The 14,963-nt window shown below is 43.7% G+C and overlaps 1 protein-coding gene across 3 annotated transcripts in view; it reads right to left on the bottom strand.

The window, feature by feature from the left end:
* The window catches only part of LOC147615572 (potassium channel KOR2-like), a 37,300-nt gene that overhangs the window by 4,028 nt on the left and 18,309 nt on the right, over positions 1–14,963 (bottom strand). For all 3 annotated transcript variants that reach the window (XM_086779684.1, XM_086779685.1, XM_086779686.1), the window contains 4 exons: positions 12,907–12,987; positions 12,702–12,800; positions 12,260–12,481; positions 11,786–11,971 (listed from right to left, as the gene is read on the bottom strand). In XM_086779684.1, coding sequence (XP_086635810.1) covers positions 11,786–11,971; positions 12,260–12,481; positions 12,702–12,800; positions 12,907–12,987 — 588 coding nt within the window. The remainder of the gene's footprint in view (positions 1–11,785; positions 11,972–12,259; positions 12,482–12,701; positions 12,801–12,906; positions 12,988–14,963) is intronic.

Here is a 14,963-nt window from a genome sequence, read left to right as displayed (position 1 = left end):
TGCATTCACAATGAACCATACAATGATATAGGCCTTCTAGTCTTATCCCACTTTACACATCATCATCCATGTGGCATTCCCTTTTCCACTCTTTTGGTCAACAATCACACACCATACATGTGGCATTCTTATGTTACCACAGTATCTTGTACCTCTAGGGTGCTTTCCCACATACACACAACACTGCGATTACATCTCTCAACACCCCCACTTAATCGAGGTGTTCCACAACTCACCTATCACCCATAACACCAATGTAGCATTGCCAAATGCAACGCGTCTCTCAACACTCTCCCTCAATGCGAAATTGGAGTGTTCAACAACTGTGCGTGTATGTATCTAGCCAGCCTAGACACGAAGTTCATTTGAGCCCACTTGCTCAAAGCGGAACCACTGAGTCCTATTTGAACATAAATGTTTGGGTGGGAACCAACCCATGAAGTGCGACGTCCATGTGTGCACAACTCAACACACACCACAAATACATCCATTTCGAGCACCTGAGGGCTCGAGCAGAGGATCCTCATAAATCTAGGTGAGATAATTTTACATCAATTTTATGCCAATGCAAGGGCAAGGCACCCGTCCAATATGGTCAAAACCACCACGACTTTCGTGAAGCCGATATTTGTCCGTTATTTCAAGGTGATACAACCTTTGTGTGTGTGGTATATAACTCCACTTTGGCTGCAAACGAATAGGGCTCTCATGTGTGAACACATGTACATGGATATCTTATACAAACAAAGCAAACACATGCTGCACTGATTATGCATGTGAACAAGGCTTTACGTGTTTACAAGAACGTATGTGTGAAACCACCCTTAAAACTTTAATAAGAACTAATAAAGAAACATAATTTCTTTTGTTTTTTTTATAACGTGCCAAATCGCATCATTGCTAGCAAATGCATAGTGCCAAGCCTTCTCTTCTTTGCTGCTACGCGCCAAACTAGACCATGTGGGCATTCTGCAATTATGGGACCCAGAGCTTCTCTAGGCTGTGAGTCGTCACTGTTGGGAACCGCCTTTGTTGCAGCCCTCTACTCTCTGGCACCCGACTCTTGCTCTGAGCTTGCATGGAAACCTTGCTAACCAATGACGATTGCTCATGCCTTGTGCTTGCTTCTCTGCAGTTTGTAATGATGTAGCTTCCACTGTCCTCACTGTGCCTACTAGTCTTTCTCTCTCTTGCTACTATCACCCGAGGTCGCGACAACAGCCCCCGCAGGCTTGTCTTGGGCGTAAGTTAGTGCTAGAGGCAAAAGGTGCACGATTCCTCTCTAATGACACCTTAGGAGTTCTGGCTCAGGCATTAACCGGAATTGCAACATCTTTGTAATTTTGGTTGCCCGGCGTAGGCTTTGATCCTTGGGACGAAAACACTGTAGGCGTTGCTGCCCCTTGTGATCCATGATCTGCTGTTGTCTTGCGCTTACTTTCAAAGAAACTTTTCCATCTCTCTTTTGCTTCCTTTAACTTATATATGCAATGCGCTATTGTTACCCTATAAACCAATAGTTCTCCTTGAACTTGGTATGCAGCTTACATTTTTGTATGTTTTTGCCTATACGGAGCCATCTCTATGAAGTCTCAACAACCAATCATATGGTCCTTTTGTGAGCTTCCTCAATGGTCCTTGTTGTGATGCGAGTCCTACTTGTTAGATTCTCCTCTTTAAGTCATCTAAATATGTAGCCCCTTGTACATGTAACATTTTGCCTCAAAAACCTCCTCAACTTAGCCATTGATTCAGCCACAATTTGCTTCTAAATGAGATCTAGGTGTGCTTCTTCCTTCATATAGAAGCTCCTTTGCAACTTCTCTTTTCCTTGAGCTTACACATGAGCTCCATATCATGCATACTGTCATGTGCACAGTGTGTATCTATCGTGTGCTATACGCACACAAGACTAGCTTCGAGGTTTGGGGAAGCTTGGAGCTAGGCAGAGGCTGATTGGCAAGCTGAGTTAGGGATAGACTAACGGGCGGGCACCCAAGTATGGACGGACAGGCACCCAATTCTGGACGCTCGATGATCGGCCAAGAGCTTATAAAAGGGTGGCCAAGGTTAGTCATTAGTCATATAGAGTCTCGCATGATTTGTGAGAGCTCTATGGTCTGGAGCCTAGATCTAGTGCAGACGTGCACCTACTTTACGCAGTCGAGGCCGGCAGCAGTCTCGAGGCCCGCGAGGGTAGCTTCGTTGCGGTATGGGACGTCACGAGGTAGAGATTGGTCGGTACGTCAACCTAGTTAGCTCAGCTTGTGGCTCGGTGGGGATAGCCAAGACTGTGGGCTTGCCCACGGTTGTCGTGGTTGGGAGGTGAGTCAGGCCTGCACCCCCTTCTTGTTTATTTGTTTGTTTGTAGGTTTTGAGTCTCGAACCAGGAGCGTTCTACAAGGAGATCCTTTGGGATTTTGACAGTGTCATGTGCACAGTGTGTATCTATCGTGTGCTATACACACACAAGACTAGCTTCGAGGTTTAGGGAAGCTTGGAGCTAGGCAGGCTGATTGGCGAGCTGTGTTAGGGGTAGACTAACGGACGGGCACCCAAGTATGGATGGGTGGGCGCCCAAGTGTGGACGCCCGATGACTGGCCAAGAGCCTATAAAAGAGTGGCCAAGGTTAGTCATTAGTCATATAGAGTCTCGCGTGATTTGTGAGAGCTCTATGGTCTGGAGCCTGGATCTAGTGCAGACGTGCACCTGCTTTACGCAGCCGAGGCCGGCAACAGTCTCGAGGCCCGCAAGGGTAGCTTCGTGTCGGTATGGGACGTCACGAGGTGGAGATTGGTCGGTACGTCAACCTAGTTAGCTCAGCTTGTGGTTCGGTGGAGGCAGCCAAGACCGTGGGCTTGCCCACGGCTGTCGTGGTTGGGAGGTGAGTCGGCTTGCACCCCCTTCTTGTTTATTTGTTTGTTTGCACGTTTCGAGTCTCGAACCAGGAGCGTTCTACGAGGAGATCCTTTGGGGTTTTGACACAGACTTCTCATCCTATCATGCATCCAAGGATACTTTCCAAGTGAATTTCTTGAAAGAAATCCAAGGTGCTCTCCACGTGAAAGCTTCCACCAAACATTGCCCATCTTCCATGAGCAAAACCATGAGCCATGCCTCAACTGACATGCTCTAATATGGACTGCAACCAGCCCATCACCACTTGTTGACCATGAACCATGCCTCAACTGACATGCTCCAATATGGACTGCAACCAACCCATCACCACTTGTTGACACGGTCAAGCATGCACCTCCTCCATCTTTGCCCATAAGCAAAGAACCATGGGATTCATGATCCCATCACATAGAAACCCTTCTCAAATACGAGCATTCTTCCATGCTCAAACACCAAATTAGAGGCAAAATCATCAAAATATCTTCACAAATCTCCTTGGCAGCTTCTCCTTGATGATGACAACTCGATTTTGCATCCCCCATGATGCAAATCTTCACTTCAATCTTGACTATGGTGGCTCCATTGCATATCCCTCGATGCAATCTTCAATTAGCACCTTCTAGTCTCCATCTTCTAATGAAAATCTCTCTCAAATCCTCACAAATGCAAATATAAATGATAATATGAGTGTGCATAATTTTTTTTCTTAATCAAAATGCTAATACATAATGAAATGCTTAATCAAATAAACACATAACCAAGAAATCTATACATAAATATTCACCATGACCAAGAGCCCACCCAAGCTTTGATACTATGTTTTAACAATCCTAATATGGAATTAATCATGGTGATAGACACAAGATTAAGCATAAGATTAAGGTAGGTTATACCACACTAAAAACTCCATGAGAGAGAGAGAGAGAGATTGCACACTCAACACAAGATCTCTATTGCATTTACAATGAACCATACAATGATATAGGTCTTCTAGCCTTATCCCACTTTACACATCATTATCCATGTGGCACTCCCTTTTTCACTCTTTTGGTCAATACTCACACACCATACATGTGGCATTCTTATCTTACCACAGTATCTTGTACCTCTAGGGTGCTTTCCCACATACATACAACATTGCGATTACATCTCTCAACATGTAGTAGAGTCCTCCAAAAGATCACTTATTAACCAATTTTGTGTTATGCTCCAATGGCACTGAGATTGGCTTACAACCTGTCATTTCATACTTGAACAGCATGTCCAAAGCATATTGCCACTACTGCCAAAGCCAAATCCCCTCACGTGATCTAAGCACCTCTATACCTAGGAAGCATCGCAACTCACCTAAATCTTTCATTTTTCAACTACTACTTGAGGAGCATCTTCACCTCATGAATGTCAATATCACTCTCACCTCTAACAATCAAGTTATCAACATAGATGACCAGAACAATGTCCATGTTAGTCTTTTTCACAAAAAGTGAAAAATCTGCTGTAGATATGAGAAATCCAATAGTGACAAGATAATCTCCTATCTTCATGCTCTAGGTGCTTGCTTCAAGCCATGCAAGGCTTTACACAACCTGCCAATAAAATCTACGTGGTCCTCATATCCTGGTGGTTGCACCAAGTAGACCTCCTCCTGTGAATCACCATGTAAAAAAGCATTCTTTACATCTGTTTAATGCAACCATAGCAATGACTGCTCTCACGGTTGCCATCCTAGCAACCGGACTAAAAGTCTCCTCGTAGTCAATGCCATAGGTCTGTGCATTCCCTTTGCTACCAATTTTGACTTGTACCTACTCACAGACCCATTTGAATTTTGCCTTACTTTGTAGATCCACTTGCATCCAATTGTCTTCTTCTCCTTAGGAAGGGCACTAAATCCCATGTCTCATTTGCATACGATGCAGCCACATCCTCATCCATGGCATCTTTCCAATGACCAAAAAGAGAACTTCCTTGTATTTAATCTCTTGGACATATTTAGAACACTAGAGAGTCTATTGAAGTTGAGACTTCCCATTAGCAAGTAAATCCGATAAAAGAAACAAATATTTTCCTTCTTCTATAAGCTCCATTCTCTTTCCCAAAATCCAATGTGATAAGGATAGATACTCCTTAAAAATATGTTTTTCCTATCTCTATATCTAGATCCAAAATCTTTTTTATTTTATTTGCATCTAGATTTACATCTAGGACACCTCACCAACCAAATAAATGTCTTTGGCTTGTAGTTTGCATCCCTTTTTATGTTTCCCTTTTAAACCACATGGACTGGTTATTGAAATCTTCTACATAACAGCCATGAGAATTAAACCTCACTTGTAAACCCTGACTCAAGAATTTATTCAATAGAAACAAGGTTCTTTGTAATGTTTGGAACATGAAGTACATTAGCTATGTATTTCATTTTTTCATCTTGCATACACAATGGCACCTTACCAACATGCGCAGTATCATTACCTATTTCTACATACCTTGGTCTTTCCATTTTTTGCATATCTATGAACCACTCACTATGACTATTCATGTGGTTAGAAGCCTTTTCTTCCTTGCTAATTTTCCATCTTTGCTTTGAACTCTTGAAAATACTTCAAAGCCTCCGATTTATGCTTTAAAAAAAACACCCAACACTTCCGTGAGTGGTCATCTATGAATGTAATATAGTATAAAGCACCTCCATGAGATGGGGTTGGAGAGGGTCCCGAAATATCACTATATATCAAATCAAAAACTCCTTTTTGACTATATTCTTCATTATTTGGAAATGGTATCCTTGCTTGCTTGCTCATCATACATGGCTCAGATACATCCGAATTTACATTTATCTTTGGAAGACCGATCATCGTATCTTTTTCATGAAGCAAATAAAGGTTGCCATAAGTCAAATGACCAAATATTTCGTGCCACAATTGACTTTGGACCAAATCTTGTTGATCCATAATGATGTTTGACTTATACAACTTTCCATCATCTCTTACCCCATGAGCTACAACCTTAAAGTTCTTCTCTTTGATGAGGCACTTATCTTTGTAGAACTCAATCTTCATGTCTTGATTTGCAATACGCCCACGAAAAGCAAACTCCTTGCCAAGTTGATAATTGGTAAAGCATCTTTGATGTGACCTTTCATACCGGATGAAAGCTGAATTGGTATGCCTCTATACCCTTCAATCCCTTGAGCACTATCATCACCAAGAATCACACTATTTTTACAGCCCTCTTCCACAAAGTTTGAAAACTCATCCTTATAAGTCATATGAAAGAATGCCCCGGAATCAAGAAACCACTCACCATCATGGGGGGTCGAGGTTTCCATTTCCATGAGAAGAAGCTCATCCTTTTGCTCCCTTTGGCCAACAAAATTTAATGTTTTCCTTCCATGATTGGGGAAGTTGCATCCTCTTCCTCTTTCTCCATTTCCTTGTTGTACTTGTTACTTCTTGATGCAATAATCCCTCTCTATATGCCCATCTTTGCCACAATAATAACACGGGACTTTGCTTCAAAATCCAAAGTTGTAAAAAGTTTACAAAAAGGGAGATTTCAGACCAAGCAAGAGGGAAATCTCAACCAATCAAGTGCCTTGTGCTGCTAGCGAGGCCCCATATGAGAAAGAGATTAAAAAATGCCATGATCCCATTCTCTCATAGATTGGCCATGTTTTCTCTTTGCGGCCCTCGAAGATCCCTGAATCCTGGCCCAAGTGGCCATGAGTGTGTGGATAATATCACACCAAATCCTACAAACGCACAGGATATCCTTAACCAATGTGCTTTCCATGGCCTCAATGCATCTAGCCTGCCAAGCTATGATGCCAGTAATGATCTCCCATGCGGTGTCCAATCTCTGTGCTGGAGATACCTAGCCTGACTTTGGCATGTCCTGAAGATGACACTACCGACCCACTCCCTGGGTAACCTGCATGATCATATCTCTCTCGTTCCCTTCAAATCTGATTTGCGGGCCCGACTGTGTCAACCAAACAATAGCACCAAAACAAATGTAGTCATCTCTCCTCAATAGAAATCTCTTTTCTAGAAAAAAAAATCAAAAAAATCCAATGTTGTTGGACAACCTTAAATTTCCTCTCTAAGCTGAAATTTTGATTGGATCTTTGATTTTGTGGTTGTCCAAATGTTGAATTCTCACCATGGTTTTGCATGGGACAGTTTGAAGGAAATCTGAAACTGCCTCTTCCACAACCGTCCTCTTCTTCCTCTTTGGAAATTCGATCCCACATAATATGCTTCTTCACTCCCCCTTGAACCCTTTGGGGTCTCGCCTTTCCGGGTCATCTCCTCGTGAAATGACATACCCGAAAGCTCTTCAAAAGGTGGAGTAGTTTCCCAAACCATAAAAGCTGTATGCAAGCTTGATAGCTTGGAGGAAGATCTGTGAACATGATGCTCACCATATCCAGATCATCCACATGATCACCAACCACGCAGCTTGTCACACACCTCTTTGAGGCTTGTCAAGAAGGATACCACCGACTCGTTCTGTTACGACCTTGTGTTTTTCTCTGGACAACAAGCAGATGGGCACGGGATGGACAATGTGAACAGGCATCAGTTTGGATATGAAAAGGAAACCCATATGTGTGGCCAGCCCAAGTGTGAAAGGGGACAAAAAGAATTTTAAAGGTTATAAGGTTTTTAAACCTTTGATGATTTAAAGTATGATTATTTTTTTGGAAGTTTACGATTTTTGCTATTGGCTTTTTGGAAAAGCAAGTTCTTTATAAAGCGAAGGGTGGCGGAGCTGAAGGAGAGGTGGTCGCCGTGTGGTCAACAACGAGTGCCAGGTTGGGGCAGGTCGCCGTGTGGAGTTATGGCATGTCCTTGGAGTGGTCATCGTGTGGGCGCCAGGCGGGCTACAGCCAACAAAGGGGCGCTGCTGCGCGTATGGACTACAGCCAGCAAAGGGGCGCTGCTGCACATATGGGCTACAGCCAGGCGGGAGACTCTCGGCGACCAGGCGGGCAGCAACGGGCAGCCAACAACGGGCAGCCAGGCGTCAGGCAGTTGCAGCTAGTCGGGCAATTGCAGGCGAAACAGAGGGGAGGTGCTACTGGACAGAGACAGCCGACCACTGTATAACCTCTCTTTCATCATAAGAGCCCGGTGTGTTTTCTCTTTTGTGTACCATGGAAGTACGAGAGACTTTGAACAAGAGAACAAGCTATAGATGCACGGGACAATGTTCATGGGAGAGAAGGTGTGATTTCTCTTCGTGTCGAACTTATATGTGCTAAGGGATTTGCTTATAGGTTCTCTATTCTTCTCTCACTTGGTGCTATGGAAAACAACCCTGGGTTTTTGGCACCGTGATTGGATGGTGCATATGTGGATTTTTCTCATGGAAACATGACATTGGTTTTTCGAGAGGAAACAAGACTTTGGTATCGAGGAAACAGGTCTTTGGTTTATCGGATACAGGTCTTTGGTTTCATATGGAGAACATGTCTTTGGATTCATGTGAACGGGTTGTAGTCTTCTCGAGCTTACATGCAAGCTGAGACTACAGGGAAGGACATATGGTTTGGTACAACCCTACTGCTGTTTGGGAAAGGGTCTGAGAGATCCATGGTAGCGATGGAGAAGACCTTTTCAAGCAAGGAGGTGTTGTACAAGTGTGCCTTCACTATGGAATGCTTTGCCGTAATAACGAGAGTTCTCTTTTGGAAGTCCTGGGTGAAAGCTTCGAGGGATCCTATTGGTAGAGGATTCTGCAAGTTGTACTTTGTACTCAAATTTTGATCAAGTAAAGAAATACCACAAGGGGCGCCACTGCGTTTTGGGGCCAATCGGTGTTCTTGTACTATTTGCAGGAGCACTCTAGCTCCCCCTGTGTGTTTCCTTTTCCAGGTCCCCATGGGTGATGAAGTGTTTTGTGTGCGAGTGTTTGTTTCACCACCCGTCAGATTTCTGAAGGCCGGTTTCACATTCTCCTTCATCTCCAATTTGTGAAGCTTTTGCTTCAAGTAAAACAAGTTAGTTGAGTTCGTTGCTTCATAGTACATACATGTTGCAGAGGTTCTCCCATGCCTCCAACGGCGAAGTGGCGGTACTTATGTGTAGACTGAGATGGTCTTGCACCGACATGCTGATCATGCACAATGCCCTTGGGCTTTACGATCAAACTCACGTGCTTTTTGTTGAATCTCAACATCAATTTTTGCTTGCCTCTCCTTCTCTTCGGGGGTTAGTTCCTCATCATCAATGGATGAACCCTCTTTTACATCAATTGCCTTCCTCCTATGGGTCTTTTGTATGGGTGTATGGGGCTTTTTCTCCAAGCCGATCGTACTTTCCCATAGGTCCTTTAGGTTATCTTGAACTTCCATATCTGGTAATTTTTACCATCCAACTTGCTATTCTCGAGCAACACAAGGGCAATTAACTTCTCACCCATCTTTGTAGGTGTATTCACTCGAACAACGGAGCAAGGTGGAGTATCTTACCGGAAATAAACTTGAGAAGAGCCACAGTCTCCCCACGCCAAACTTGATGCCAATACGGGTGGAGCATGTACAGATCCACGTGTCTATGTTGGGATTTGGAGTCTCAAGGTGTGCACCCATCGTGTACGTGTACCCTCTTGTGTCGGTGTGTGAACAACCCTTGATTGTGTGTGAACGTTCACTTATGTGAGTGAGTGTGTGTGTGTGTGTGTGAACCCACTCTTAAAGAGTCGTTAGAATAATATCTAGATATTATACCTGTTTGACATAAGTAGTGATGTCATACAGATGAGCCTCTAAGGCTATAAAAGCATTGTACTTGGTGAAGCTTTCATCTATCACATCAATCAATATCATTGAGTCGTGCAACACATCTCTCTCTGCCCTCTATCACCACTCATACACCACGGCTCTCCATCAACCACCTTGGAGCTCATCTGTCTAACCCTAAATCAACAAATAGTATCAAAGGAGACTACTCTCCTATTGGAAAGATTCAGTGGGAACAACTTCCCCACATGACAAACCAAGATAAGGTTATTGCTGATGCGAGATGACAAACCAAGATAAGGTTATTGCTGATGCGAGATGGGCTCTAGAATGTCGTCAAGGGAGTAGAGGACAAACCTGAAGGTGCTGCCACATCGCAAGCCGTGCAAGCCTGGAATGACAAGAACGACTGAGCTTTGGCACATATAGGTCTTGGACTAGCAGACAATCTCAAACATCACCTCAACTTCGACAAAACTTCAAAGGAGGTATGATAAATTAACAATTCTAATGTCTTTCTCAAGCAAAAATACTACACTCTCAAAATGAAAGAGCACCATTCTTGTCTCAAATTTCCAAATGTACACCCCGTGTTGGGAGTGATTGGCTGCCTAGCACACGGTTTTTGTTCACAAAGGTTGATATCAGGGCACCATCTTTCCGTCTTATTGCAGCCATTGTCAGAGCATGGAGAAGCATGAGACCATTTACACCTCTCGGAGAGCCAATGTGATCTCTCCAACATCCCTTGGAGAGCCAATGTGATCTCTACCCCAATCTCATCACCAAAAGTTTCACATCTGAGGAGTTAGCAGAGGCTATGACAGCATTACCTAGGGGAAAATGTCCGGGTGAGGACGGGCTTCCAAGTCTCCTTATTTCTCCGTCATTGGGATCTCATGGAATGCGGCTTCAGAGCTGCCTTCAATGAGATAATGGTTACGGGAGCCATGCCGGAGAGGTATGAGGGATTGATCCTCTTGATTCCCAAGAAGGGTGGTGACAAATTGGAGATTCGCGAGTGGAGACCCATCACCCTCCTAGGGACTGCCTACAGAATTATGGCCAAGGCAGTGACTGCAGCCCTTTCTCCCCGACTTGATTCATGGTGCACAGATGGGTTTTGTTCAGAATCGGAATATTCTGGACAGCATCTTCAATTTCTGGGAGAGGCGACCATGTCAACCAGGATGCATCGAACGGGATCTGATTGTTCTCCTTCTTGTTTTTGAGAAAGCCTATGATTGGGGCTTTCTCAAGGGGATGATGTGCAGGATGGGTTTCCTGGAAGAGTGGGTTCGAGGTGTTTCGGGACTCTACTCAGCTTCACACAACCAGGTTCTTATTCAGGGAGCTAGAGGTGACAGATTTCCACTTTCTCGCTTAGTTTGACAGGGCTGCCCTCTAGCACCTTATCTCTTCTTGTTTGTCGCCGAGGCCATGAGTAGTTTTCTCTTTGCCCAGGAGAGAACGGGCTCTAGCGACTGCATCTTCCCATCTGCACACAGGAGGATTTGGTTGATTCCGAGTTCACCGATGACACGGCAGCATACTTGTCGGGGGACGAGGGGAACCTCCAGAGATTCGCCGAGGCGATATAGATCTTCTGTCATGCATCCGGAGCGCAGATCAACTAGCACAAGTCATGTGGATTTTGGGTTGGCTCATCGCCCGCCCCAATTTAGTGTCTAGTTGAGGCTTTTCAATGGGTCCCAAGGGTCACTCCAGTTCGTTATCTTGGATGCCAGGTTGGCATTGACATCTCCCCTGAGCAACAGCTAGCCCCTCTTCTTATGAGCATTCGGAAGAAGCTGCTATATTGAATACATGGTGGTTTGACACTAGAGCTCTTATGATTTTGTTCCTTGCAGGGGTTGTTAGAGCTAGGTGCAAGGTTGGACCTAGTTTTACATATACCTAGTTCTATTTTGCCCTGGAGGACATCAGAACCTGCACGTTTAGACTTACAAATGTTTAACAAGGTTTAAAAAGAGGGTCTCGAGATTTGTGGTTTGCATTGGTGAGCTATGATTATACACTTGTTTTTAGGAACCACCCCCCTCTCCCGCAACAATTTGCATGTAAAAGCTTTCTAGAACCTCCAAACTGCAAAAAATGGATGAAGTGGCAAGATATATTACCAAAGGAGTCCTCCCATCATAATCAGCCCTGTTTGGATCTGCTCCAGACTTGATAAGGGTCTTCAGGTGAGAAGACTTTCCATGATAAGCTGCGTTATTGACCTTTAAGGATAGCTCCACCTCTTGCTCAGCAATCAAGAAACTGATGTCTGTCTCCAACTGCCTTATCCTGCTCTCTGATTTGAACTGCACAAAAGGGGAAAAAATAACTTTTGCACCTTAAGCTCAAAAATTAGCCAGTTTAAAGCCCTTGAAAAAATGAATTTCTCTAGAATTCATTGCAGTGGGGATTGATTTTATATTCAAAAAAGTTATAGATGCTCACTAGTTGAAACAGAACCAAATGCCTATAGCTAAAGTAGTGCCCACTGCACTTGTCTTTTGCGAAAGCGCATCCAGGTGTGTGGGGACCCATAGCCGCAGGCCATTGCTGGCCTCTGTCCCACACAAGCATACATAAAGAGAAAACCACACCTTCAAGAGATTATCTAAAACTCGCCGCCCATCTGCAAAGTAGATTCGCATTATATTGAAGAATGTCTGCTTATCTATTCGTAGGACTTTGCAGAGCTCACACACACGAACAGTGTACGGCTGAGGGATGCTGCACAAGACAGCGACTTCACCAAATATGCTCTCAGCCTCAAGGTTTGAAATAATTTCCTCAGACCCATCCAAATTAATTACAACTTCATCCTGAACAAAGAAATCATTCATGTAATCAGAGAAACAAAAAGGTATTTCTATTTGAATACAAATAATATGCAGTAATCCTTGAAGCATACAAATATACATATGAACACAACAGGACAAGACAGGACAGGACATGACATATACATGAACACACAAATACAGAAACACACATACATTGAACACAAAATCTGTAGATTTTTTGTAGAATGCATCAACCTATTACCAATGCTCCATGTGCGACAATATAGATCTGATCAACTGCACTCCCTTGCTCTATTATGTCTTCTCCAGGTAGAAAATACTCTTCATGCACCCTCATGGCCTGCTCATTAGATAAAAATGAGAAGAACTCTTTGTATTCGTAAAAAGAAGTAAATTCAAGTAAAATGATTAAAAACAAGACCAAAAGGGCTTGATAGAGGGCTCACAATTTGACTAATAAACTCGGACGAGCAATTCTGAAAGAGGAGAACACGCTCAACTGTGGACAGGTACAATGATTGAGCCACCTATTAACAGATTTGCCAATAAGGTTTCAGTAAAATATACTACGAAAAATACAACCAAAAACTTCTAGCACTTACTGTGGGTAGTTTCTTCTCTTGATTGTTTGAGAAGACTATCCCACAGTTTATATGTACTCTTTTCTTATTATTAATAAAAATACATCTTCGCTATATAAAAAAAAAGGAAAAGAAAAGATGTATTTAACTCTCTTGAACCCCTTCTTCCCCTCACTCTGATGGTCTATCCAACTTCCTCTTTGCACAAGTGCCAAGCCTCCTCAACTTCTTGAAGTTGCTAACAAAGCTTGGGTGCAAGTGCCAAGCCTCCTCAACTTCTTGAAGTTACTAGCAAACCTTGTGTGCAGCTTCATCTTCCAGGCTTTGTTCAAACTGCAGCTGCTTCTCAATCATTGGAATTGATTATATCCAGAGCTTGCTTCTCTGTTTTCATCTTTTGTTCTTCTCCCCTCGCTTGTGGCTGAGATATTTATTGGTCTGCCTGAGTTCACGCTTGTCTGCCAAGTGCCTCACCATTAAAGATAGCTGGGTTGTCAGGATCTACAACTCAGCCTCATAGTGCCATTGCATATTCTACAGAATTCGCATCACTGCTTAAAACTATGACAACCATCTGTCTAGCATGGCCAGCACCCCTAGTGGTCAACCATGGTGCCATGTGTACAGTGTCAGAGTTTGATTGGGTTACGGTAAGGCTCCTGGCCTTTAATAGAGATGGACACACAGAAGACTAAAATGAACAAAGCGCATGAACTTCAGTAAACTTACGACTAAAACATGTATTATAATTACAGAAGATTGTTTGCACAACTAATTTCATGTATTCCCAAAAGATGACCAATAGCAGTAGTAACCCAGGACTGAATCCTCAACCAAAACAAGTTCCAGAGATCAAATCCTCAATCACCAATGTTTTCTCAAGTCAACACTCTTGGACGTCACACCAATGTTTAGCTAACATCATTGATGCCACTGCCGGCGAGGCACGGTTGCTACCCTAGCCGGCATGGTAGTTCTCTAAATTCTATGCCAAAATCTCTTTTGAATCAATGAGGGATGTTTTAGTTTTCCCAGTGCAGCCTAGGGTTAGGAGTCCTCTAAATCTTCCCAAGTAGAAGGAGCCTAGCATTACGGACAATGTAGGTGAAAGAAGCCTTACTCTTCATAAAATTGGCTGCATCAATCCACTCCCACTCACCAAGATTCCAATGAAGATATCTAATATGACATCCACCATACAACCATAAGCACCAAGACCCATGGGTCACAATATCAGGAGGAGGGTGTAACATGCAACAGAATTATGCGTAATGAAAAATCCTATCACACAAAGTCTCACACCGCCTTCTTTATCTTGAGTTTCGCGAGTCTTTAGCAATCCACTTTTATCACTTCAAACTTTAAGAGATGAGAGAGAGAGAGAGATCTGTATGTCAGAATATGCAGCGGAAATGATATCCAAACTTGGGTAGACAAGAGCAAGTAGACTGCAGAAAATAATCAGCACAAGAAACACAGAGAGATGTGTGTAAACTCTTCTCTATACACAAGATCCCGAAGAAACTGAATGAGAAAGTGGAGGAGGATGGGGGGGAATATATACAAGCCCATGAGGGCAGTCGGCCAGCTCTGGAAGAGGCCCACGACTCACAAAATGTCCACGACTGCTGAAAAACAGCAGTCGGCCAGCATCTGGTCCCCACATCTGCACAGATCAAGTCGGCCAGCACTCAGATAGCCCACGACTGCTACAGATGCAGTCGGCCAGCCTCAGAGTGGTCCTGGCATCACCTGGCAGCCCTCCAGCCACTAGGAAAAAAATGGGAAAAATAGGGAAAAAATACAGGGAGTGTGGAAAAATGATATACGGGCGGGCACACCCACAACAGAGGCCCTGGTGTATACAAATAGACAGGAGATGACTTCTAACACCCCCTCTCAGCTCCTGGCTATGTAACCAA

This window comes from Cibotium barometz, chromosome 40 (genome assembly GCF_041138505.1).
Source record: "Cibotium barometz isolate CiBa-2024 chromosome 40, ASM4113850v1, whole genome shotgun sequence".
Classification (NCBI taxonomy): domain Eukaryota; kingdom Viridiplantae; phylum Streptophyta; class Polypodiopsida; order Cyatheales; family Cibotiaceae; genus Cibotium; species Cibotium barometz.
Note: the sequence above shows the minus strand (reverse complement) of the source record. Positions and strands in the feature narration are given on the sequence as shown.